General features: G+C 42.8%; 5 protein-coding genes and 1 long non-coding RNA gene across 7 annotated transcripts; 2 read left to right on the top strand and 4 right to left on the bottom strand.

Annotated features, from left to right (window-relative positions):
• The first annotated feature begins 66 nt into the window (after positions 1–66).
• On the top strand, positions 67–3,139 carry LOC135345658 (uncharacterized). Its single transcript, XR_010397781.1, has 3 exons — positions 67–208; positions 523–614; positions 2,846–3,139. It is a non-coding gene; the product is annotated as an uncharacterized LOC135345658 (long non-coding RNA).
• On the bottom strand, positions 1,292–2,755 carry LOC135345627 (TNF receptor-associated factor 3-like). The gene is made up of 2 exons (XM_064543055.1): positions 2,490–2,755; positions 1,292–2,424 (listed from the first exon to the last, which is right to left on the bottom strand). The coding sequence occupies exons 1-2, from the start codon at positions 2,719–2,721 to the stop codon at positions 1,427–1,429; spliced, it is 1,230 nt and encodes a 409-aa protein (XP_064399125.1). The 5' UTR covers positions 2,722–2,755; the 3' UTR covers positions 1,292–1,426.
• Positions 3,140–3,272: 133 nt separating the features above from the next.
• On the bottom strand, positions 3,273–4,987 carry LOC135345629 (TNF receptor-associated factor 4-like). Its single transcript, XM_064543057.1, has 2 exons — positions 4,672–4,987; positions 3,273–4,572 (listed from the first exon to the last, which is right to left on the bottom strand). Exons 1-2 carry the CDS (start codon positions 4,892–4,894, stop codon positions 3,572–3,574), a joined length of 1,224 nt encoding a protein of 407 aa, XP_064399127.1. The 5' UTR covers positions 4,895–4,987; the 3' UTR covers positions 3,273–3,571.
• A 542-nt stretch (positions 4,988–5,529) lies between these two features.
• Positions 5,530–24,861, top strand: LOC135345607 (plexin A3-like). Of its 2 annotated transcripts, XM_064543025.1 has the most exons (29): positions 5,535–5,687; positions 5,979–6,019; positions 6,125–7,099; positions 7,194–7,370; positions 10,408–10,530; positions 15,266–15,502; positions 15,594–15,804; positions 15,992–16,088; positions 16,273–16,530; positions 16,787–16,980; positions 17,258–17,439; positions 17,794–17,936; positions 18,098–18,218; positions 18,431–18,732; positions 18,969–19,338; positions 19,447–19,548; positions 19,665–19,962; positions 20,096–20,235; positions 20,867–21,057; positions 21,313–21,454; positions 21,637–21,765; positions 22,025–22,147; positions 22,281–22,491; positions 22,658–22,749; positions 22,965–23,057; positions 23,198–23,314; positions 23,712–23,993; positions 24,168–24,308; positions 24,498–24,861. In XM_064543025.1, exons 3-29 carry the CDS (start codon positions 6,146–6,148, stop codon positions 24,669–24,671), a joined length of 5,604 nt encoding a protein of 1,867 aa, XP_064399095.1. In that variant the 5' UTR covers positions 5,535–5,687; positions 5,979–6,019; positions 6,125–6,145; the 3' UTR covers positions 24,672–24,861. The 2 variants fall into 2 exon arrangements, with proteins under 2 accessions (XP_064399094.1, XP_064399095.1); XM_064543024.1 differs by lacking the exon at positions 5,979–6,019 and having other exon boundaries at positions 5,530–5,687.
• On the bottom strand, positions 11,793–13,874 carry LOC135345628 (TNF receptor-associated factor 5-like). Its single transcript, XM_064543056.1, has 3 exons — positions 13,736–13,874; positions 13,105–13,555; positions 11,793–13,049 (listed from the first exon to the last, which is right to left on the bottom strand). The coding sequence occupies exons 2-3, from the start codon at positions 13,325–13,327 to the stop codon at positions 12,049–12,051; spliced, it is 1,224 nt and encodes a 407-aa protein (XP_064399126.1). The 5' UTR covers positions 13,328–13,555; positions 13,736–13,874; the 3' UTR covers positions 11,793–12,048.
• LOC135345441 (TNF receptor-associated factor 4-like) lies at positions 13,709–15,140 on the bottom strand. The gene is made up of 3 exons (XM_064542863.1): positions 14,849–15,140; positions 14,497–14,784; positions 13,709–14,227 (listed from the first exon to the last, which is right to left on the bottom strand). Exons 1-3 carry the CDS (start codon positions 15,069–15,071, stop codon positions 13,782–13,784), a joined length of 957 nt encoding a protein of 318 aa, XP_064398933.1. The 5' UTR covers positions 15,072–15,140; the 3' UTR covers positions 13,709–13,781.
• Positions 24,862–25,537: the final 676 nt, after the last annotated feature.

The raw sequence follows: 25,537 nt of genomic DNA, 5'->3' as shown, positions 1-25,537 counted from the left end.
AGTTTATAACCTCATGCATGAATTAGTTGGGCATGGTAAGCTCTAGTGCGCATGTCAGAACCCACATGACATAATTTTTTCTCTACACCTCAACAGTGCTGTTATTTAAAGGCATTTAGCTAGCTAGCTAGCTATAAAGGAACGTTTGAATATCACCTGAAGCACTGAAGTCTACCTATCAACTTTCTTTACAGCTCAGAGTCAGATGGTGAGGTTACTGTACTACCATTCATGCATTGTAAATCGGATACTGTAAAACTATAGTTGGGCTCTGTCAGGATGTATTTGGCCACTATTGGAACGCAAGGTTGCAGCAGAAAATGTTGCGTAGTTGATGCAACTACAGCGCCACTCTAATTATACGAAATTTGAATATTTTGTCACAATAAAATGTTTCACCTGAAAAAGCCTTTGAAGCAATAAATCACACATAATTTGTTATAAATTCGAGCCTGTAATACATAATAAAAGGTCTAGTATGCACACAATACAAAGTATAATTTCTCTCTACACTCCATTCAGGGGTTATAATTGTCTACATGTATTGAGACACGACTGTCATCTTGAAGATACTGGCACCTTCGCCACCTACTACTGAGCTGCTCCACTTTAGAGTGAGATAAGAACTGTTATATATGCCACCCATTTCAACGTGTTCTGTATCCTCTTTAAACTTGCAGAATAAACCCGTTCAGTTGCAGCCATCAGCTACATTTCTTGCTATGATCAGTGGTGTATATATATAGGAAGGGGGGGCTCCAGGGGCTGGAGTCCCCCCATTTTGCTAGGCTATATATTAAGTAGAGATGACATATCAAGCTGCACTATGTAGATAGCCGTATTCTTTCCCATTAGAGCTCCCCCCCCCCCATTGAAAAATTGCTTCCTATACACCACTGATGATGTTTCTTGTCCTCCATGCAGTTGGTTGAGTAGCAAGCAGTGTCTATCTTTTGTAACCTATAATTACATCCTCTAGTCTAAGATCTTGTATTTTATGTATTTTTAGTTGCTCAAACATATGTATCGATATACGTCGTGTTCTTGTTCTTTAGGTTTTTTTGGCTGAGGTATATTTTGGCATCCACATTTAATAAATATCTGAATACCGTAGAAATAGATGCGAGCATAAAAATATTGCCTAATTTTAATGCTGCGATTTCAAAGGGGATTGTACAGGCCTCGTGCGATATGATATATAGGCCATGCAGTGGTGTAGGAAGATGTTTTGACAAAGGGGGGCTCCGATACTCCTTGCCACTGTAAGCGCTCGCATAAATAGTATCACACATACAAAAGATAGACATTGTGTTAAGTGCAGTCATAAAACTAGCTATATAATATAATTGTGTCATGTGCATGCATGCATGTGTATAATTATGGGTACATGCAGTATCATTCTACTTGCGATTGCACTTTTGGGTTTTCACTCCAGCCACGGCTTGTAGTCGGGTACTTGTACAGATATAATCTTGAACACCAGAGTGTCGTCTTTGAGGTACTGAGTGTTCTCGTCGACATTGTAGTCAAGGTTGGCGTGGGAGATGTACTTAGACCTGCCGTATCCTCTCCCCCTCTCACCATCCACCACTCTCTGACTGGCCACACCGTCTGCTGGGAATGGGATCGTATCCTCGTGATGGTTCTTGTCCTCCAGTTGGTTGAGTAGCTCAAATGAGACTGTCCCAGTGAACGGCCAGGACAGGGAGTCGTCATTGTCTCCCTTCATGAGACAGGCAAACACTGAAACATGAGTACCCTCACCATCACCCCAGCCATTGGCATCAATTTTCAAGCACATTTTATAGCCAGTGTACGAGGTGTAGAATGGAGGACTGTAAAAGTTATCTTTGTCACTCTTGTGTTTCTGATAGTTAGCTAGCCTGATCGTACGAGGAACTGTTTGAAAGTTCATTTTAGTAAGGTCCAGTACTTTGTCAACTGTCACTTGAAGGTGAAGCTGGACATCTTCCTCGTGCTTCTTGAGGTCTTTGCGTAGAAGTCTCTCCTTGCACCCGACTTCAGCGTACTTGCAGGGCACAGGTTCGTACTCACACCTGGATCGATGGGTTTTTATGTCGCAGCGAACAATTTTGTTTTTACATCTGTCATTCGGACATGGTTCCTCGATCTTTGGACAGGTTTCTAGATGAGTGGTGGTCCTCTCCTCATGTTCCCCCGTCTCCTGGAAATATGGACACTTGTACTGACGTCTTGGGCAGTCGTTGGTGAGGTGTTCTTCAAGATACTCTCTCAGAAACTTGGCAATCTGGTCGTTCTCCTTTTTGCACACATTAGTACAAGGCAGGAGAGCATAGTCACATGACTGAAGGTGTGTATCTAAGGAGCCAAGTTCTCCCGTCCACCCACAGCCATTCTTTAGGTTGTCGCAAATTACTTCGAGGGACCTGATTTGCCGGGCACCTACATGTATATAAAACTATAGATTAGTCGAACTATGAATGCACACAATCTTGTGATTAGCTCACTTTTTGCATCTTTGAAAAAAGTGAGGTCTTTTCTACAATTTGGGCAAGTACTATTGTTCATCTGGTATTCAGTGATGCAGCTATGACAGAATACTTTGCCACATTCGTTGGTGTCATCTCCAGGATGTTGGTGAGGGTCCCTGGCCACACAGAGGCAGATGAGACACTTGAGGTCATCAGGAGGATCCTTCAACCAGTTCAGATCATAGCCACCAGCGTTGTTCGAAGCCATTTCATGAAGTCTTTTTTTGTCACAAAATGGGGTGGATTTGTTCATTTTAAATATGTATATTTTGCTTGATATTATTCATAGAATAATTACAGTGATTATCATGCCCATGCACACTCATGCACAGGTTCATCGACACACTGTGGACATGTGCGGCTCGTACAGCAGCTGTGACACGTGTACCTCCTCCCCCGACCCAGTGTGTGGGTGGTGTGTACTACAAGGACGCTGTACACGACAATCTCTCTGCCCTCCTGTACCAGATAAGAATAGTCGATGGCAAATGCCTGTCATCACTATAACAACACCCCAGCTAATATATTACCGCGAGTTCACTTATCTAGTATATGTAGTGTACAATGATTCCCCCTCCCACATCACAGCTACCAACGCTATTGGACGCCATATACGATTATCAGAATTCTTTGTTGTAGTACCACTTATGTATGGCAATATTTGTTTAGATGTTATTCACAGTCAACCATATACTGTAGTAAATACCACGGGTGTTAATAAGAGAGAGAGTGGGGATCAGTGTGCTGATGTGGACAATCCTATTCTGGGCTTGTGTGCACACATGTGTATATAACTATACCATGTCTAGACTACTTCGTGTTCTATGCAATATATGTGTGGTTACATTGTAGATTGTCCGTATACAGATCTACTCTTTGACCCAATTGTTCACATTAATTTTAATAAAAAAGCTACGTAGAAATTATACAACAATTTTTAAATTATTGAGAGGGTCTAGTGAAGTAAGGTGTCTATAGATTTTGCAAAACTATAGCTATATTTACTAAAGTAATGTAATCTATAAGTATGTTACAATTGCAATTCAACTTGTGGGTTTTCACTGCAGCCACGGCTTGTAGTCGGGTACTTGTACAGATACCCTGAACACCAGAGTGTCGTCTTTGAGGTACTGAGTGTTCTCGCACGCATTGTAGTCGAGGTCAGCGTGGGAGATGAACTTTGGCCGGCCGTATCCTAGTGATGCTCTCTCATGCTCCACCACTCTCTGACTGGACTTACTGTCTGCTGGGAATGGGATTGTCACCTTGTGATGGTTCCTGTCCTCCAGTTGGTTGAGTAGCTCCAATGTGACCCTCCCAGTGAACGGCCAGGACAGGGAGTCATCATTGTCTCCCTTCATGAGATAGGCATACACTGAAACATGAGTGCCCTCACCAGCACCGTTGCCATTGGCATCCACACGTACACACATCTTATAGCCATTGTAAGAAGTGTAGAATGGAGGACTGTAAAACTGATCTTTGTCACTCTTGTGTTTCAGATAGTTAGGTAGTCTGATTGTACGAGGAACTGTATTAGATCTAGAGACAAAGCTGGTAAGCTCTAGAACTTTTTCAGCAGTCACTCGAAGGTGAACTTTGTCGTTTTTCTCGTGCTTCGAGAGGTTTATGCGTAGAGGTGTGGTCTTACAGCCAACCTTGGCATATTTGCAGGACACAGGCTCGTATTCACACATGGATTGATGGGTAATGATCTCACAGCGAGGAAATTTGTCTCGGCATCTCAAGTTCGAACATGGTATCTCAACCTTTGAACAGGTCTCTAGATGAATGGTGGTCCTCTCCTCATGTTCCCCCGTCTCCTGGCAATGTGGACACTCGTATTGGCGTCTTGGGCAGTTGTTGGTGAGGTGGTCTTCAAGATCTTTCGGCAGGAATGTGGCAATCTCATTATTGATGATGCATTCGTTAATACACGGCAGAAGGGGGTAGTCACATGACCGAAGGTGTGTCGTCAGATTTCCCAGTTCCCCCGTCCATACACAGCCATTTTCTCGGTTATCACAATTTATTTTTAGGAGCTTTATTTGCTGGGCACCTGTAGTGAAAAATTAATTAAAAACTGCACTCATAATTTTACGAATGCACATTTTACCAGGGAAAACTGTATGCACCACCCCACACTTTAAATTCTTACTTCGAACGTCTGTAAAGAGAGTTAAGTTTTCTCGACAGTGTGGACAATTTGTGCTCTCCTTCTGATGCTCAGAGATGCAGCTCTCACAAAACATTTTGCCACAACCTTCGTCTCCATGCTGTTGAGGGTCTCTGGCTACTGACAGGCAAATGAGACATTTTAGCTCCTGCGAAGGTGCTTCCAACCAATTCAGGTCATAGCCACCTATGATATTGGACGCCATATCTTGAGCTCTCTTTGTACGGTGGATTTGTTGATTTATTATCTATCACATATCTATTCTAATGGGCCAACCTTTTTCACAGTCAACTCCTACTGAACCTGGCATTAATACAATGCAACACTCAGACTGCATAATTAATAGTGATGATAAACTTTATCATGTTACTCTGGACCCCCCCCCCCACACTCATGCACAGGTTAATCGACACACTGTGGACATGTGCGGCTCGTACAGCAGCTGTGACACGTGTACCTCCTCCCCCGACCCAGTGTGTGGGTGGTGTGTACTACAAGGTCGCTGTACACGACCATCTCTGCTGCTCCCGTTTCCTCTTCCATCATCACTACCTCTATTACTACCCGGCAGACCGACTGAGACAGCCGGCCAGTGCATGAGTTGTGGTTCTAACCCAAGAATTGCCTACAAAGATCTAGTTTATAGAATGGACAAGCATGTATAGAACCGTACATGCAGTTACATGTAGTCAAATACTGGAATGCATAATTATGACACATTTAATTTTAGTGAACCATAGATGTATGACACATCTCCAGGATGGTGCGGCCATTGAATGAGGCATAATAGTTAGTTTATAGTGCGCATGTCAGAATCCACATGGTATAGGGGGCGTGGTACACACATAGCAGTGGTTGTATGATCTTCCTGCCATCCATTATTGAACGATTTCTAGAAAGTTTGAGTACAGTAGCAACATAGATTATATATTTCTTCAGAATCAACTGAAGCCTACGTATCAAGTTCATTATTTCATATCACAGTCATCTTATAGATGGTAAGTTACTGTAGCCTAGAACTAGGTCTATCATGCATTGTAATAAAAATGAGCTATGTAATTAAATTTGAGTTTCCATGCACTTCAGAGCAAGCATTTAGCTGGTGCATGTCAGAGTAGCAATATAGAATGGTGTAAGTCATCAGAATGCAATGATCTTTGCAACTGGGTGGCTGCTAACTAGCTTGCTATTGATCAACTATGCATGAAGCATGAATGCTAATAGTACCTACTGATGAATGGCATTGCCAACAGATTCAGCTGTGTCATGTACAGATAATTCTCTTGCAGCTATACATTGTAAGGGGTAGCTAGCAAACCACCTGGCAGAGGTAAGTGGATATCATATACACATGTTTTGCACCTCAGTTTACACTATTTCCCATTTTCCCTACCCGTGAATTTCATTTGCATTCATAGCCCTTTTTTAACTGCAGCATCTTCTACCCAGTGCAAGTATGAAGACTGTACTATCTATACTACTATTGTCTATGCTAATGCACGTATCAACATCTCAATTTACTCCGAACACTGGAGAAACTTTCGTGAATATGGTGTTATCTGACTCAAAGCTATTGCTTGGGACCAGTGCTGCTGTGTATAGAGTGGACCTTGTACTTAACCAGGAACAGAGACGAGTAATGTCTCCAATTAGACTACTGGTGGCAGACAGTCCGACTGGAACTCTGAACGGAACTGTAATGACCTGCGATGCACAATATTGTTATCTACTGGAGACAAACAATCTAGACAATACCAAGTGGCAGGTTGCAGTGAATACTGTACTGTTACCGGGTACTGGAGTTGCTCTTGGCAGTTTTGGTATTGGACCGAACAGAACGAGTGATATTACGTATGGAGAACCGGCTAGTACCGTTAATCGGCGATTTGCGAAGGCTGCTTTAAGAAATGTCATGTCTGCTAATCCCGATGACTTCTTTCGGTATGCCACAGTGTCTAACGGCAATTCTGACGACACAACTGACTATCTCAAAGATGTATTCACTTACTTGAACTATACGTACTTCACGATTCAACCCAATAATGATGAAGTGAGAGTAGTGCGGTTCTGTCAACAAGAGCGTGGGACTCCACTCAGTGATGGCTTTTCATCCCAGTTTGAAATAAAATTAAGATGCAGAACTGAGAATCGAGATATTACTTCGTCTAGTGCCACTTTTAGACAAACTTCTCAGGGGCCAATGATATTTCTGACTGTCAATACAATGGTGAGCATGGGTCTTGTGAGACAAGAAGTGTGTTCCTTCAGCGTCGATGAAATTAACCAGAAAATGACAGAGAAGATTACCGACTGTGTAAATGCAAGAGGACAAGCTGGCATAGAAACACAAAACAACAGGAAAATCTGCCCCACACATTTCACTTCACCTCAGAAACAACAGATCATTAGTGTAAGCTCACAATTATTACTAAAATTCAGGACATTTACTGGCATGCCTTTATGACCCCCCCCCCCCCCCCCCCACACACACACACACTATATAGAACCAGTGTGTGCTATTTTCCGATCTACTACGAGGTATAGAAGTGGACGAATCCTTTACGCAAACTCCGCTCATCACAGAGACCAATCAAATGACAGAATTCACCTCTCTACTGGCAACTCCCCTGGACAACCAACTCTTCCTGTTTGCCGGCACTAGCAGTGGAGACGTGCTTCAGGTGTGTGTGTGTGTGTGTGTGTGTGTGTGTGTGTGTGTGTGTGTGTGTGTGTGTGTGTGTGTGTGTGTGTGTGTGTGTGTGTGTGTGTGTGTGTGTGTGTGTGTGTGTGTGTGTGTGTGTGTGTGTGTGTGTGTGTGTGTGTGTGTGTGTGTGTGTGTGTGTGTGTGTGTGTGTGTGTGTGTGTGTGTGTGTGTGTGTGTGTGTGTGTGTGTGTGTGTGTGTGTGTGTGTGTGTGTGTGTGTGTGTGTGTGTGTGTGTGTGTGTGTGTGTGTGTGTGTGTGTGTGTGTGTGTGTGTGTGTGTGTGTGTGTGTGTGTGTGTGTGTGTGTGTGTGTGTGTGTGTGTGTGTGTGTGTGTGTGTGTGTGTGTGTGTGTGTGTGTGTGTGTGTGTGTGTGTGTGTGTGTGTGTGTGTGTGTGTGTGTGTGTGTGTGTGTGAGTGGGTGGTGTGTGTTTGAGAGAGGGTGGTGTGTGTGTGTGTGTGTGTGTGTGTGTGAGGGTGGTGTATGTGTGTGTGAGAGGGTGGTGTGTGTGTGTGAGAGGGTGGTGTGTGTGTGTGAGCGGGTAATTTCTAGCTAATCTGATAGTTGGATGTTTTAGTGGATTCTATTATGAGCTTATTTTATTGCCAAATGCGATTTTAATCCCTTCATGGTGATCACTCAGCCTCACTGTAATGCTTGTGGTCGTGTGAAGTGATTGTGTATATCCTGCACCGGCAATTAATTAGTCATTACATTGTGCACATACTAGTCTGATGTTGTAGGAGGGTGTCATCATAATACAACCATATTTAGACTCATTAATGAAATCATTATAACTGCTGTGACTATTTATAATAAGCACGGAATTTGCTCCCATTCCAACCTCATCCTGTGCGCCTGTGTACCCTATAATATGATGAAATGGTACAGCTATGCCAGTGCAATAATAATTATTGTCATAGTACATTTATTTTCTGAGAAATCTAATTTTCCTAGATAGTGTATAATTTATATGCAATGGTTTATGAGTATATATAAGGTCCGTGGTTATTTCCAATTCTAGTTCGATTTCCACTGAAACAGAACCTTGATAAACTGAAAACAAGAAGGCAATTTGTTAATCATAATGCACTCAATCACCTTTTGACTGTCCCACTTGGAGCCTTGCCATGTGTGGCAATCTAATTTCTTTGGTAGTTGACTTTCCCAGACGCCAGTAAGTGCCCTTGTTAATGTACTAGTTTGGCTTTGAAGTGTTTTGTGTAACTATGGTGTAACAATGTAGCGATGCTGTCACCTGTACTCTAGCTACCATAGTATGATGAAAACATGCTGTGTTTACAAACTTATATATTGTAAAACTAGCACTGGTCAGTTAGTTATTAGAATGTTATGGCTGGATAATCTGCTAGCTAGTCAATCCCTAACTGCCTTGTTATGACACAAAGCACACCTTTCAGGATGGCGTTTACTCTAACTTGCCGTTTATAAACATCCTGCAATGTACGCAAACAAAGACTGCCTCAGAAAAAACTTTGTCTAATGTTTTTTTTTAAGTGCCATTTGGCCCCTCTAGCTCTACTTGAGTGTATGCCCCATTAAAATGCATTTGATGAATGCTCTTGTGGCCCAAGTTGTTGGGTTGTGTGTTAAGGTTGTGTGTGTGTGGGCCTACGCTGCCTAATCGTAGAGTACTTGTGGTTTACCTGAGGAATGTGCTGTGGGAGGAAGTGTATACAAACAGGACTAGCTAGCTATTTCCTGGGCTTCCCTCGCGCTACAAGAAATGTTTGTGTTTATGGTAGCTACTTTCAGAAATTCTCAGCATCTAATTGTTGTGTGTTGAAAGTTGTTTTGTTGTGTTTCACATACAGATAAAGAGGTGTACAGTTTAAGCCAGTGTGTGTTTTGTATTTTGTATATTGGGATGCCTTCATTATAATTGTATATGTATGGCTTTAATTAGAGCCCTACAAGTGTGCGGTAGATGCACAAGACAAGATAAAGTGTGGTCCCACGAGACATACTGAAAAGTGCACAGTGCTAATTTTAATTAGCTATAAATAGCCTGTAACCAAATATCATAACCCACTGATTTACATTCTATGCTGGCTAACTCCAGCGTGACAGACATACTCTTAGAACTAATCAAAATCCAAATACCAGTACATTTTTAGTTTGCATATTATACAGTACTGCGTGCAATTAACATCGATGTGTGCCCACAGATGCTTTGCATTCTGCGCAGTCCCAGCCTAATTATTAGCAGACGTGCTTCTGTGCGGTGGATTCCACGGTAACCAGGAGGCTGTAACACACTCACACACAGTGTCGCTGTGTTGACATTGTTGAGTGACAATATTGATTATGTCAAAGACATTTTTCTCGTGTGATACTAATTAAAACCAACCACCCTTAGTATTGTAATTAGATTTGTTTCAGGCTGGTAACCGGCCCTTATTTCACATATAGCCCACCTTGCTGGATTATATAGACAGCTATTTTCTCTGACCTACTATATATAGCTTTCATGATTGTGCTCAGTGTGTACATGCATGTGTGTGGGCAGGAGGGTGTATACGGGCTGGCATGCGGTTACTTCTAATTATTAATTTCACAGTTTTTTTAGTGGCTAGACAAGCTGTTTGGTTGTGAATGTGCGTTGAACTTGTGTGAATTTCTTATGGCGCTGTGCTGTGATATATGTCGCCCATCACCATGGCAATGACCACACCAATTCTAAGTGGCTACATATTGACTCTAATTAATCAATTATACCAATTAGTACGAACACGTGTTTGTGTACGCTGGTCATGCAGCAACATCCTGGGTGTGTGTGTGTATACTGCATGGGAGCGCTTGTACGGCTCCCTCCCCCGAGCTTTTGTGAGAGAAATTACTACCTATAATTAGAGAAGCTTGTTATAACTCCAGTTTTGTAACCATTTGAGGGATTGCGATTCACATACATGCAGCAGTTTTGCTATTAGTATACATTACAGTATGTGCAGGTACAGGCGATGTGATTATATAACCGCTTGTTCCCCGCTCTGCAGTATCATGTGACTGATGAGGGTGGGTCAGAGCTGGTGCGGACTATCCCAGTGGGTAGTGTGGGTGTGGTCAAGATGCTCTCCTCTGATAACGGGGAATACGTCTACACCATGAGCACGAACACAGTGAGTCTCCATGCATGGTATATATACTGTACCTATATGTATCTGGCCGGGATGTAGTGACAGCTGCATGTACAGTTATACAGAACGAGTAAGTATACAGACTATTTGTCGTAGGCAATTAGAGGAGGGTAAATGCATATAAACCGGAGTCACATTGTAAGAAGTGTAGAATGGAGGACCGTAAAATTCATCTTTGTCACTCTTGTGTTTCAGATACTTAGTTAGTCTGATTGTACGAGGAACTGTATTAGATCTAATAGTAGATTTAGAGACAAAGCTGGTAAGCTCTAGAACTTTTTCAGCAGTCACTTGAAGGTGAAGCCTGTCGTCTTCCTCGTGCTTTGAGAGGTTAATGCGTAGAGGTGTGGTCTCACAGCCAACCTTGGCATACTTGCAGGACACAGGCTCGTATTCACACATGGATTGATGGGTAATGATCTCACAGCGAGGAAATTTGTCTCTGCATCTCAAGTTCGAACATGGTACCTCAACCTTTGGGCAGGTATCTAGATGAGTGGTTATCCTCTCCTCATGTTCCCCCGTCTCCTGGCAATGTGGACACTTGTACTGACGTCTTGGGCAGTCGTTGGTGAGGTGGTCTTCAAGATCTTTCAGCAGAAATGTAGCAATCTCATTATCGATCTTGCACTTGTTAGTACAGGGCAGGAGGGCATAGTCACATGACTGAAGGTGTGCATCTAAGGAACCAAGCTCCCCTGTCCACTTGCAACAATTTGTTTGTTGATTGCAGATTACTTCGAGCGATCTGATTTGCCGGGCACCTAAGAGCATGAAACTAATTAATACACTGATTTAGGCTATTATTGTGTAGCTTACTTTAGTATCTTTGAAGTGAGTTAGGTTTTTCCGACAGTTTGGACAAGTTGTCTCGTTCTTCTTATGCTCTATGATGCAGCCATGACAGAATACTTTGCCACATTCGTTGGTGTCATCTCCTGGATGTTGGTGAGGGTCCCTGGCCACACAGAGGCAGATGAGACACTTGAGGTCATCAGGAGGTTCCTCCAACCAGTTCAGATCATAGCCACCTACACTAATGTTAGCTAGGTTGGAAGCCATTTTTTTTACATGAGGTTGAAAGTATGTATCACATGATTATCACAATAATTATGTGGTTGAATAGCGCGACATTTTTGAGTGACTTGCTGTTTTCGAGGCCGAGGGTTAGCAATCCTCAACAAAAAAGCTAACAGCGGACGCATAGTACGGTATAGCACAACAGTCAAGCAACTAATGTAACTATACCTCTAAAACTTTTCCTTGAATAAATATCACACTTTTCGATACACAAAACTCAACACTTTAAGCATTACTGCAATGAATATAATTAACAGAAGAGAGACAGGAAAATAATAAAAGTCTCTGTTAACATAGTCACGAACTCCAAACATTGAACACATGTACATGCATGTATGTATAAATGTACATGCATGTATGTATAAATGTACATGCATGTACGTATAATAAATGGTCACTATATACATAGCTTGTGGGTTTTCACTCCAGCCACGGCTTGTGGTCGGGTATTTGTACAGATACCCTGAACACTAGAGTGTCGTCTTTGAGGTATTGAGTGTTCTTGCTAACATTGTAGTCGAGGTCAGTGTGGGAAATGTACTTGTGGCTGCCGTATCCTCTCCCTCTCTCACCGTCCACCACTCTCCGACTGCACGCATAGTCTGCTGGGAATGTTGTTGTCCACTTGTAATGGTTCTTGTCCTCCAGTTGATTGAGTAGCTCGAATGTGACTGTCCCAGGGAACGGCCATGACAGGGAGTCATCATTGTCTCCCTTCATGAGATAGGCATGCACTGCAACATGAGTGCCCTCACCAGTACCCCAACCATTGGCATAAACTCTCAAGCACATTTTATAGCCATTGTAAGAAGTGTAGAATGGAGGACCGTAAAATTCATCTTTGTCACTCTTGTGTTTCAGATAGTTAGTTAGTCTGATTGTACGAGGAACTGTACTATTAGATTTAGAGACAACATCAGTAAGCTCTAGAACTTTTTCAGCAGTCACTCGAAGGTGAACTTTGTCGTTTTTCTCGTGCATCGAGAGGTTAATGCGTAGAGGTGTGGTCTCACAGCCAACCTTGGCATACTTGCACGACACAGGCTCATATTTACACTTGGATTGATGGGTAATGATCTCACAGCGAGGAAATTTGTCTCGGCATCTCAAGTTCAAACATGTTACCTCAACCTTTGGGCAGGTCTCTAGATGAGCGGTGGTCCTCTCCTCATGTTCCCCCGTCTCCTGGCAATGTAGACACTGGTACTGACGTCTTGGGCAGTCGTTGGTAAGGTGGTCTTCAAGATCTTTCAGCAGAAATTTGGCAATCTCATTATCGATCTTGCACTCGTTAGTACAGGGCAGGAGAGTATAGTCACATGACTGAAGGTGTGCATCTAAGGAGCCAAGGTCCCCCGTCCACTTGCAGCAATGTGTTTGTTCATTGCAGATTACTTTAAGTGATCTGATTTGCCGGGCACCTAAGAGCATGAAACTAATTAATACACTGATTTAGGCTATTATTGTGTAGCTTACTTTTAGCATCTTTGAAGTGAGTTAGGTTTTTCCGACAGTTTGGACAAGTCGTCTCGTTCTTCTTATGCTCAATGATGCAGCTATGACAGAATACTGCGCCACATTCGTTGGTGTCATCTCCAGGATGTTGGTGAGGGTCCCTGGCCACACAGAGGCAGATGAGACACTTAAGGTCATCAGGAGGGGGCTGCAACCACTTCAGATCATAGCCACCGGACGCCATATAGACTATATCATGAATTCTGTTGCAGCTGGTTTTTTAGTTGCAGACAAAGGATATTCTATTATGTATCACATGATTATCACAATAATTAGTCAACCATGAATACACTAATTATAGTAAATACCATGCACAGAATTACTGCATGGAGGTATTGGGTCAGCGCTGGCGGGGACAATCCTACACTGCGTGTGTATGTGTGTACTGTCTACTTGTCTCTTCAAGGGTGCTCTGTATAATTATTGCTGTATATAATTATTGTGGTCAATATATACACACATGCACGTATACGTTGTTTATATTAACCGTTGGTAATAATATAACTACAATTATAGAGACAGTGTACTGTTAGACTCGTGTACTGTATAGTAATGTAGGCATAACCATAGTAACAAAGAATGCATTAATTACCAAATGTGTACTAAGCAGTATCTGCTTGCAATTGTGCGTAGTTTTGTCACTCCAGCCACGGCTTGTAGTCGGGTACTTGTACAGATACAATCTTGAATACCAGAGTGTCGTCTTTGAGGTACTGAGTGTTCTTGCTAACATTGTAGTCGAGGTCAACGTGGGAGATGAAACTTGGATAGCCGTATCCTGTCCCTCTCTCACCATTCACCACTCTCTGACTGGCCACACCGTCGGCTGGGAATGTGAGCGTCTTCTTGTCATGGTTCTTGTCCTCCAGTTGGTTGAGTAGCTCGACTGTGACTGTCCCAGTGAACGGCCAGGACAGGGAGTCATCATTAGGTCCCTTCATGAGATAGACATATACTGAAACATGAGTGCCTTCGTCACCATGTTTGCCATTAGCATCAACTCTCAAGCACATCTTGTAGCCAGTGTAAGAAGTGTAGAATGAAGGACTGTAAAATACATCTTTGGCACTCTTGTGTTTCAGTTAGTTTGATTGTACGAGGAACTATAATAGATCTAATAGTAGATTTAGAGACAAAGCTGGTAAGCTCTAGAACTTTTTCAACAGTCACTCGAAGGTGAAGTTTGTCGTTATTCTCGTGCTTTGAGAGGTTAATGCGTAGAGGTGTGGTCTCACAGCCAACCTTGGCATACTTGCACGACACAGGCTCGTATTCACACATGGATTGATGGGTAATGATCTCACAGCGAGGAAATTTGTCTCGGCATCTCAAATTCGAACATGGTACCTCAACCTTTGGGCAGGTCTCTAGATGAGTGGTGGCTCTCCTGATTTTCCCCCGTCTCCTGGCAATGTGGACACTCGTATTGGCGTCTTGGGCAGTCGTTGGTGAGATGTTCTTCAAGATCTTTCGGCAGGAATGTGGCAATCTCATTATTGATAATGCATTCGTTAATACACGGCAGGAGGGGGTAGTCACATGACCGAAGGTGTGTCATCAGATTTCCCAGTTCCCCCGTCCATACACAGCCATTTTGTAGGTTGTCGCATTTTATTTTGAGGTCTTTTATTTGCTGGGCACCTGTAATTGTGAAAAATTAGTGCACTTATACGGATGCACACTTTATGCTACGAACAGCACTTACTGTTAACATCTGCAAAGAGAGTCAGCTTTCCTCGACAATGTGGACAATTTGTGCTCTCCTTCTGGTGCTCAGAGATGCAGCTCTCACAGAACATTTTGCCACAACCTTTGTCTCCATGTTGTTGAGGCTCTCTGGCTACACAAAGGCAGATGAGACACTTGAGGCGTTTAGGAGGATTCTTCAACCAGTTTTGTTCATAGCCACCAATGCTATTGGACGCCATATCCTGAGCTTGTTTCTTTCTAGTCGCAAAAAGGGGTGGATTTGTTTATTTTTCTATCACGTGACTATCGCTCTATAACATGACTTAATAATTATTGTGTTATTTATAGCAAACTATGAATGTGTCTTAGGCAATGTAGCGGTTTAAAAACATTTATCATGTACATGGTCCCCTCCCCCCCCCCACACTCACAGGTTCATCGACACACTGTGGACATGTGCGGCTCGTACAGCAGCTGTGACACGTGTACCTCCTCCCCCGATCCAGTGTGTGGGTGGTGTGTACTACAAGGACGCTGTACACGACAATCTCTCTGCCCTTCTGTACCAGATAAGAATGGAGTGCAACAGACAGTGTGGGTACAAACCAGTGGAGAATGTCCCGTCATCACCATGGCAACACCAACAGTTATATACCTTGAAGATATTACCGTGAGTTCACTTAATAGGCTATTATGTATTTGTATGCATGCAAGCAATCGAGTAGTTTTTTCATGATGATTTTGTATTTTCCTCCTTTTAGGCTAGTTTTGCTGGTAGTCTGCAAATTTCTGTGTCTACAATGAACGTAATTAGCAATCCACTACTGTTGGGGTTCAACTACAAGTGTCGCTATGACTACAATGTGCCCGGGGCTGTGAGCACATCTGATAGGACGGCCACTTCCAGTGGTGACAGCTTCTCTTGTTTTGCTCCTCTCCTTGGACAAGTGCCTGCCATACCAGCGGGTAGAGGTGAGAGAGAGTGTGTTAGTTACAGTAGTTGATTTTGCATCATTTACTTTATTTAGTCCCGTGCTTATGTATTGTCTGAACTTAAATGGATGTATTCCAGCATGCATGCAGTGTGTATAGTAAAAAAGCCGTACCATCGTGCAAGGATTGTCCGCCAGCATTTGAACAATTACACTCTTTTGTGCAGATTCTGTTGAAGTGACAGTGTCCCTGCTAGTGGGTGATGTGAGTCTGGTTACCACGACAACACCCGTGGAAATAACTGACTGCAATCTACTGAAGACGTAAGTCCAAAAGGCAGTTGTCCATTGAAACATACCATAGAGGAAGCCGTGTACCTACATGTAATAAATGCCAAATTTTATAGTTGATGCTGTACAACTGTGTAGTTGTGCCCTATAGCAAGTACACACACACACCCTCACATCTTACACACCTCCACACACTCTTCACACCCCTCCCCCACAGATGCACGGGTTGTATCAGCAGTGGTATCAACAAGTGTCGCTGGTGTCCCTTCAGCCATCAGTGTATACCAGACAGGAACCCCTTCCAATGCAGTGGCTCCTCTCAAGAAGTAACTATTGGACAGAACGATCAGTGCCCTCAGATAACAGCCGGGAGTTACCTAGTGCATGTTGACCACACGTATGACAACCCTCCACTGCGTATCACCACTAGTAACCTCTCTACTTTCAGGAGCCAGTTTGACCTGGGGCAATTTGAGTGAGTGGATGCAAGTATAGTATGCATTGTTGATAGAAGTTTATAGTGGCTTTTGAAAGAAATTTTGTATGATCTAGAAATTGTTGTAAGGGCTCTAGATAAAGCTTCTCAGGATTGCAATGTTTCAGATTAATAGCTACAAAACACACAGTGTAATCACCGTACAATGAGCTTCATGTACAGGCTTCCTTTCAATGCCATAAAGCCGTAGAGTTTGTTTCATCTTGCTACATGCTTTACCCCCCCCCCTCTCCAGGTGTGTGATATGTGAGGATGAGGGTTGCAGTAACCCGCTGTTCCGAGTGCTCGCTGTCCTAGAGCCCTCAGGGGAGCTGGTTCGTTGTGAGGCCCGCTCGTACCCCACTGCTCTCACAGCGGCACGATTCTCCGCACAGCTACAACTCGTAGGAGAGGGAGATCGAAGGATTGATAATCCTGATGACACAAGGGGTATGTACGCAGGTTGTATCAATTAATTGTTCTTCTAAACCTTCACTTACGTTTTGTATGCGTGCTTCAAAACTTGGGGAAAATGATAGTTCAACACTTTTAAGCTTTCAGGAAATCATAAAATCTTTGAAATTGGATCACCAGAACAAAAGTACATGCAGTTATGGTCATTCAAATCTCTCATAGCACACTAACTGATGTACTTCCCCCCCTCCCACCTACACACACCCGCCCCACGCACACACACACACCCACACACCCCCACACACACACACAGTGATGCTGTATGACTGCTCTAAACTGGGCACTAACTGCGGACAGTGTTTGGCCATCACTAGTAACTACAGTTGCAGCTATTGTGGCACTGGAAACAGCTGTCAACTTGACGTCATGTGCAGTGGAAGTGCTTATTCTGAGCCAGTTGATTTCAGTATGTGCCAGGCCTCTGCTATAACCACAGTGAGTACAGTGCAGTTGCATACATGGATGCACTGTCAGCTGGTGTGCAGTGTAGAATGAGTTCACGTGATGTACGCTAAATTTTCATGCTTTTCGGCAAATAATTATTGTTATTGCGATTACTATAGAACAATGTAGTTTACAGTAGCTTCATATTAAGTATACTGGAGTGATGTATACATTATTATATTTTCATGCTTTTTAGTTATTGTTGGTATAATAATAATTAAAGTGTACATGATTAATTGTAGGTACATTTTGTTACTGCGGTTACAGTAGCTAATGCCTGGCCACTTTAGCCTATACTATTGACCTCTAGCTTGTTCATTGATCACCCCCCCCTTCCCCGGCCAGTTTACCCCGAGTGCTGGTCCAGTGGACGGGGGAACCACACTGACCATAGAGGGCCTCAACCTAGGAGCTGAGAGGGGCCACCTGAAACATGTGACAGTGGGGGAAGCTGACTGTGCCATCACTGAATACATCCCGGGAGTCATGTGAGAGTCATGTGATAATAACCTGCGTAATAGTGTAGTGTATTCCACTATTATGTACGCTATTTCAATTGCAATTTCTCAGTCCCTTATAAATCCTTTAATCCCTCACCCCCTCCGATCCACACACACACACCCACACACACACGCCCACACATACACAGGGTGCGGTGTGTTACTAGCAGTGTGGACAGTAGTACCTACTCTGCACGTGTCAGCATTAGACTCAGTATGCCTGGGGGTCAACTAACCACCGTGACCTCTCCGGAACAGTACAACTACGAGGTACGTACGCGCAAAAAATACTGCTAGAAAAATAATTTATATATTTCTTTAGGGACAAAAAACAACAGAAATGTCACTTTAACATTCCTTCCGATAATACTTGAAATGCATGTACTTACATGACATGGTGTAATTGGTATACCTATTATACGAAACCACATAGCTACAAATATTTCATCTCTATACTCCTTACTATATTCCCCCCCCCCCAGACGCCCACCCTTGATGCAAGACCCACCCTACCATCTATTGGGCCCAAGTCTGGAGGATCTAATATCACCATCACAGGGCAACACCTCGTTACAGGGACCAATCACAGTGTCCAGATTGGGAACATGACGTGTGATGTGATCGAGGTGGGTGTGGCCATCCGATGCACCACTGCGGGGGGTGCTGTGGGGGAGCATAGTGTACGCGTGATGGTGGACGAGTGGAGTGGGCAGAGGGGGTCAGGGTTCACGTACGTGGACGACCCTACCTTCGAGAGCATTGAACCAACCATCAGCTTTGCTGCGTGAGTATATCTAGATCATTAGCAAGTATTGCATGTAGCTGTTTTTGTAGTGAAAGCATTATACTGCAGTTACAATTATCAGCGATTGCTTTCGCCCAATAATTATTAGTTGAATTTCCTGCAAAAAACGTGGACTATTGTATGTTTTTTTATGAGTTTGGGAGACCGTAGCCTGATTAAAATTGTCCTGATTGGGTACATTTCTAAGACTAGCTACATTTATTTGTTACATGCAGAGGAGGTACTAACTTCATCGTGAGAGGTACCAACTTTAACTCCATACAAAACCCTCGGCTACTCGTATATGTGGACGCAGTAGATGGGCGGGGCAAACGACAGACTCTCGAACAACAAGAGCGGACCGTGATGACATCACCGACATGTGTTGCCGTGGGAAACGACGGCTCTACTCTCAGTTGCCCCGCACCTGACGTCACACTTAATGACAGTACTGCCATTCAAGTTGGTTTCGGACTGCTCATGGATGGTGTTGTTTCGGTTCAGAACCTGAATGGGACTCTAGTGGTGTATCCTAATCCCACATTCCAGAACCTGGCTGGAGATACTCAGTTTAAATTTGGAGATCCAATAATCATCACATTAGAGGTTCGTAATCATTAGAATAAGAATTTAGCTATATGATTATAATTATGGGACAGTATAATTTTATAATGACTTGATTCAATATCACACTTTCTGTCTCTCCACATACAGGGTTCAGGGTTCAAATTCTCAGTGGATCAGGTCAGAGTTCGCGTGGCCCCCTGTTCCTCTGGATACTGCGACTGCGAGGTCAACATTGTCACCAATCAGGAAGTAAGTTCAACATTCAGTTATGCATAGTATAAAGTTGACTATAATTATAGCTATACTCATCTTCAGACAATTTTCTTACACTCCCCACACTAACCACGCCCCCTTACCCCCCCCAGACCCTCTCCTGTGAGGTGACGGCCACCAACGACCTCATGACTGACACACCGCTCACTGTAACTGTACACATTGGTAATTTCTCCACATCAGTCGGTGACATCATTGTAGCCAGCAACATCGACCTGCTCATCACATTACTCCCCATATTCGTGGGAGTTGTGCTTCTAAGTGTTGCTGTGTTTATCGTACTAGTGGCCGTCTTCTGTCGGAACACTCGTAGGAAGGATCAACGATATGAACAGCTGATTCTGGAGCTGGAGAAACTGGAATCAAGTGTTGCCCGAGAATGTAAACTAGGTGAGTGTTCTGGTCCCATTTCATATCACAATAATTATTTTAGCTAGCTACTTCATTGTATGAATTATAGTTCTGTGAGTTTTTGAATACTTAAGTAGTAAATTAATTTACGATTGTCTTAATTGGTTGCCAGGTTTTGCCGAGCTCCAGACTGATTTGGATGACATCACGGACATTGCTGGCTGTCGTCTACCGTACAGAGACATGCAGAACTACCTCATGGCAACCATGTTCCCTGGGGCTAGGGACCACCCTGTCCTACACCCAATACAGGTATCACTATAAATACTGGCTATATAGTGTTACTAACATTGCAGCCATCTTTGAGAGCCCGTAATTTGTGTTCAGATGTATAATCATAGTGCATGCAACAGCAAAACCACAATCCAAAGTCAAACATTTTAAGCTTTCACATTGGATCAACTGTACTGAAGTAATGGCTGTTGAAAGATGTTAAACTACACCCCCACCCCCTGCGTTTAATCAATCTTTTTCAGCTGCCATAACTTGAATTCTAAAGTCAAAAATTTTATGATTTTCTGAAAGCTTAGAAAAAGATCTTTCAAATGGTGTCATTGAAGTTCATATTTGAGAGATAAAAGTATTTACCAATTTGGCCGTACCATGAATTATAGCCCATGGTCCGAGGCCGAAAAATAACAAATTAGGGCCTCGAAGAAATTTTGGATTGAAACACATCATTTGAAAGGTATTTTTGTAAGCTTCCAGAAAATCCTAAAAAATTTATCATTGGATCAACTGTACTAAGTTATGGCCGTTGAAAGATGTTCAACTACACCCCCCACCCCCTCAATGGTTTGGGGAGTTGAGATGGTAACAGACTATTAATTTAGTTGACACTTTTCATACGTCACTAATTACACTCCTCCCCATTCTAACACAGGCTCCCTCTCATCGTCTCCCCCAACTCCATCGAGCACTAGAGGACTTCAATGGCCTCGTACATGACAAGAATGTCCTGGTCTTGATGATACGCAGCATGGAACAAGAGAGAGGGTTCACTATCAGGGACAAGTCTCTCGTGGGATCTCTGCTGGTGGTCGCACTCATCAACAGATTCGACTACGCTACCGAGTAAGTGCCAGTATAGTGTGTGTGTGTGTGTGTGCAGCAGATTCAAGTTATTATTATACATTAGAGCTCAGGGCAGATTAATATGCAGCCTTATTAAGTTAATAAGCCTCAAGGATCAATGTTTACGTAGCTTTGTCTGATATAAGATAATTGTCAATGGAGATATAATTATTGCATGTATATATAGTATAATTATAGTCTAGCAAAATAATGTGTTTCTGTGGTGACAATCATGATGATGCTCTCTCCCCTCAGTGTCCTCAAGAGTCTACTCTCTGACGTCATCAACAAGACAGTCACTAGCTCCTCCCCCAAACTACTGCTCCGGAGGACAGAGACAGTGGCAGAGAGGATGCTCACCAACTGGCTCGCATTCTGTCTCCATGGTTACATCATGGTGAGGCTAAATATATTTCTGTAATTGTAGTAGATTCACTTCACTGCAAGTACTATATACTGAGGTGTAATAGTTGATACTCACCGCATGCATGCATGTATGTAGCTAGTAGAGTTGGCCTATAGAATAGCTATACAGAACTTGCAAGTATCAGTACAGTATATGATCCCCCTCTTATACAGGAGCATGTTGGTCAACCACTCTACTTGACCTACCGTGCTGTCAAGACACAGCTGGAGAAGGGACCTATCGACGTCATCACAGGGGAGGCTAGATACTCACTCAGCGAACAAAAGCTCATTCGGCAAAAGGTAATCACATACAATTTAACAGTTTTCGAACTAATATTGACGAGTGCATTGCAATTCCATAATGGCATTAATAGTACAGTAATCCAGTGGAGTTTGGTTGTATATACAGACGATAATTATTGGTAATGTTTCTGCCGGCAGCCATGGAACCAGTTCGCGTACTACATACTTTCTTTTACAAACTATAATATATACGTCCATAGAATATAACATTGTTACGTACATTTACCTCACTCCCCCTCCTCTTTACCTCATGCAGGTTGATGTGGAGGTATTGGATGTGTTTGTGGACTCGGAGGACGGCCTGAGGGTACCTGTCAAACTACTGGACTGTGACACGATGAGTCAGATCAAAGAGAAACTACTCGACGCTACTTTCAAGGTGAGTGTGTAGTAGATTGGAAGCTGTTATTATTGTAGAACATGAGCAAAGGTGATACATGTATGTACGATAACTTTTACCCCCCCCCCCCCCACACACACACACACACACACACACACACACACACTTATAGACGGCCCCAATCTCCCAGCGTCCCTCCCTTAAGTCGATCGACCTTGTGTATGTGCAGTCTCCCCAAGCGCAGATGATCCTCAGAGATGAAGACACCTCAATGGTGAAAGAAGGAGTGTGGAAGAAGATCAATACACTCAAACATTACGGTATACGGAGCGGGGCTCTGTTTAGAATAGTCCGCAGGAAGGAGCATGCACCCCCAGGCAGAGGTGAGGGTAGTGTGTGGTGTGTGGTGTGGGTGTGTGGTGTGCGTGTGGTGTGTGTTTGTTGTACGTTCCTCTGTGATGTTTACCAATCATTTTGTATATACAGTACTTTGGGCTTACATGTAACTTGTCTATCGATTGCATGTGATCATTATCTGTATCCCTGCAGCGTATGATCACCCTGGTAGTCTCATCTCTAGCCACGCCCCCCGGCAACGAGGACTCTCCGAGGCAGAGGACGGGTTCAGAGTATGGCATCTGGTAATGGACTACCATAAATTATTACACAGCTAGTGTTGCTATAGTGTTATTGCATCAACTATGTACATAGCTCATGCCATTTAATTGCTTTAATTTACATTTATTGTACTGCTTTTGCATACTATACTGCTACAATCTTATGTACAATCGTCGTATCCCTATATACGTAAGTGAGTGCATGTGTGTCATCCACCCCCTCCCCTCCCTCTCTGCAGTTTAAGCAGAATGATGATGATGCTCGCAAGTCTCCCTTCCTCAACAAGAAGCTTGTCACGGAGATATACCTACCAAGAATGCTATCAACCAAGGTCAGCTGCTGTTACAGTACGATACTTGTAGACTGAGCATTCTAACAAAGAAACAGCTATAAATAGTGAATCTAGAGCTTACATTGTACAATTATACACATTAATTTGATATCAAATCCCCACCCCTTATTCCCCCACAGAGTATTCTCCAGAAGTTTGTAGACGACTTGTTCACCAGTCTGTTCACTGTCTCCCACCCGCCAGTCTCCCCCACTGGTCGCTATGGCACCATGTTCCCACAGTCACCAGCTGCACAGGTAAGGGCAGGGTCAGAAAAGTGTAACGTATAACTATTGTGCTAATGTTATCTGGATCTTTGAACAGCCGTAACTCTTGTTTGAAAGGTTCAATTTCAATGATTTTATGATTTTCTAATAACTTAAAGTGAGATCTTTCAGATGATGCGTTAAAATTAAAAGTCATATTTGAGGCCAATTTTGACAAAAAGGCATGGGCTATAATATAAGGTGGAGGAAAAGTACAAATTTGGGTCTGAGCAACAAATTTGAGCTGAACATACCATCTAATACAGTTTTTTCTCAGCGTTCAGAAAATCATATTGCCACTGAAATAGAACAAAAGTTCTGGCTGTTCAAAGCAAAAGTCAAAATGCAAACAGTTTGTATTTATTATTATACACTTTGTTTGGTGTAGGGACCCATGGGATACGCCCCTGGGGCAGACTCTGTGCCAATGGCCATCAAATATCTGTTTGATTTCCTTGACGATGAAGCCGACTCCGCTCGAGTGGTGGACACCGATGTGGTTCATATGTGGAAGAACAACGCTCTCTCTTTGAGGTTCTGGGTGAACATGATCAAGAATCCTGAGTTTGTGTTCGATATCAACAAGTCTCACACTGTCGACGCTTGTCTGTCCGTGATAGCACAAGCCTTCATTGATGGCTGCTCCTTTGCTGACACCAAGCTCAATATTGTAAGTATAATAGTATGCAGGCCTAGGGGGTGTGTATATGTAGAAACAAGTTATAGGAAATTAAAGCTTCCATGCATTTATATATTCATGCACTGTTGAAGTCCTATCATAATGAGTTTCGATTTGTTCACTGTTCACCAATAAACACGAATCAACACAACACAAACACTGCAGGACTCCCCCACTAGCAAGCTGCTCTACAACAAAGAGGTGCAGGGTTACCGGGCACAAGTGAAGCAGTACTACCAGGACATCCATAACCTCCCCAAAGTGCCAGAGGACGATATGCAAAGCTACCTTAAGCAGCTCTCAGTGGTGAGTTGAACACTGCACAATATAGAAACCAATATAATACAGAAACCGCTCCAGTGCATTGTACCTACGTATGTAACCACACTATAGTGTATACTGTACGTATACTATTGTGCATGCAGTTGCATAATAGAATTCTGCCATATTTATCGCATTTATATTATATGGAATACCTCTTTCCTCTATATACAGCATCAGAATCAGATGACAAGGAACGGTGGTGGATTCGTTGTTGAGTCAGCCCTCTACGAGTTGCTAAGATACGCGTCCAAGTACAATCAGCAGATAACGAGCAACCTCCGACTGTCAGGCCTGGAAGCAAAGGCTCAGCTGTTCGATGGCATCGTCAAAGTGTTTCAAACTTAACTATTATTTTAAGAACAGTCAATTTAAGAACAGTCACATGACTTTAATCTGATATTGCCACCTTATTTTCCTAATTTGATTTTTACAATTAATTTTTTAGACGTTATGTATATTTATTGTGCAATACCTATCTATCACATGCATACAGTATCAAATTAAAAACTTGTGTTGTGTATAGGCACGAAATTTCGAGGTTTTTGAGCAGAAACACGAAAAAATTCAAAGTATATAGCAACTAATTTGCCAGTCATTTTTCGGCCTTGGACCATAGGCTATTTTATCCATGGTATCGCCAAACTTACAAATCCTTTTATCTCTCAAAATACGATTTTTTCCATAAAATGTTGACATTGCATGGATCCACGGAATTCAAGTTATGGCAGCGGAAAGAATCGTCGAACTGTTGATTAAAGCGCATGTATACATATTGCTTACATAAGCCATTTTTCAGTTAATAATCACATCAACAGAACTTCACTCTTAGTGTACGTAAAGCAGATTCTTTGTGAAGATCACAATAATAACTCGTTCATGCATAATATTATTATGATCACATGCATGCATTATCATACACACATACATATAGCACTAGAATATAGTTAGAAGTTTCAAGCATACACACTCGGCTAGTTTTGTCTTGTTCTATTATCACACATACTAATATAGCTACATACATACATACATAGCACTAGAATAATAGTTTCTAGTAGGAAGTCTCAGCAGCACGGAGTATACACACTTGTACTTGTACTCGGCTAGTTTTGTTCTTGTACAGATACTCGGAACCTCAGTCTATCTGTAATATGACCTTTCTTGTTGACGAGGTAGCCATTGTCTTCTTTATCGAGGTCTGCATGGGTAAGAAG

This window comes from Halichondria panicea, chromosome 12 (assembly GCF_963675165.1).
Source record: "Halichondria panicea chromosome 12, odHalPani1.1, whole genome shotgun sequence".
NCBI lineage: Eukaryota > Metazoa > Porifera > Demospongiae > Suberitida > Halichondriidae > Halichondria > Halichondria panicea.
Note: the sequence above shows the minus strand (reverse complement) of the source record. Positions and strands in the feature narration are given on the sequence as shown.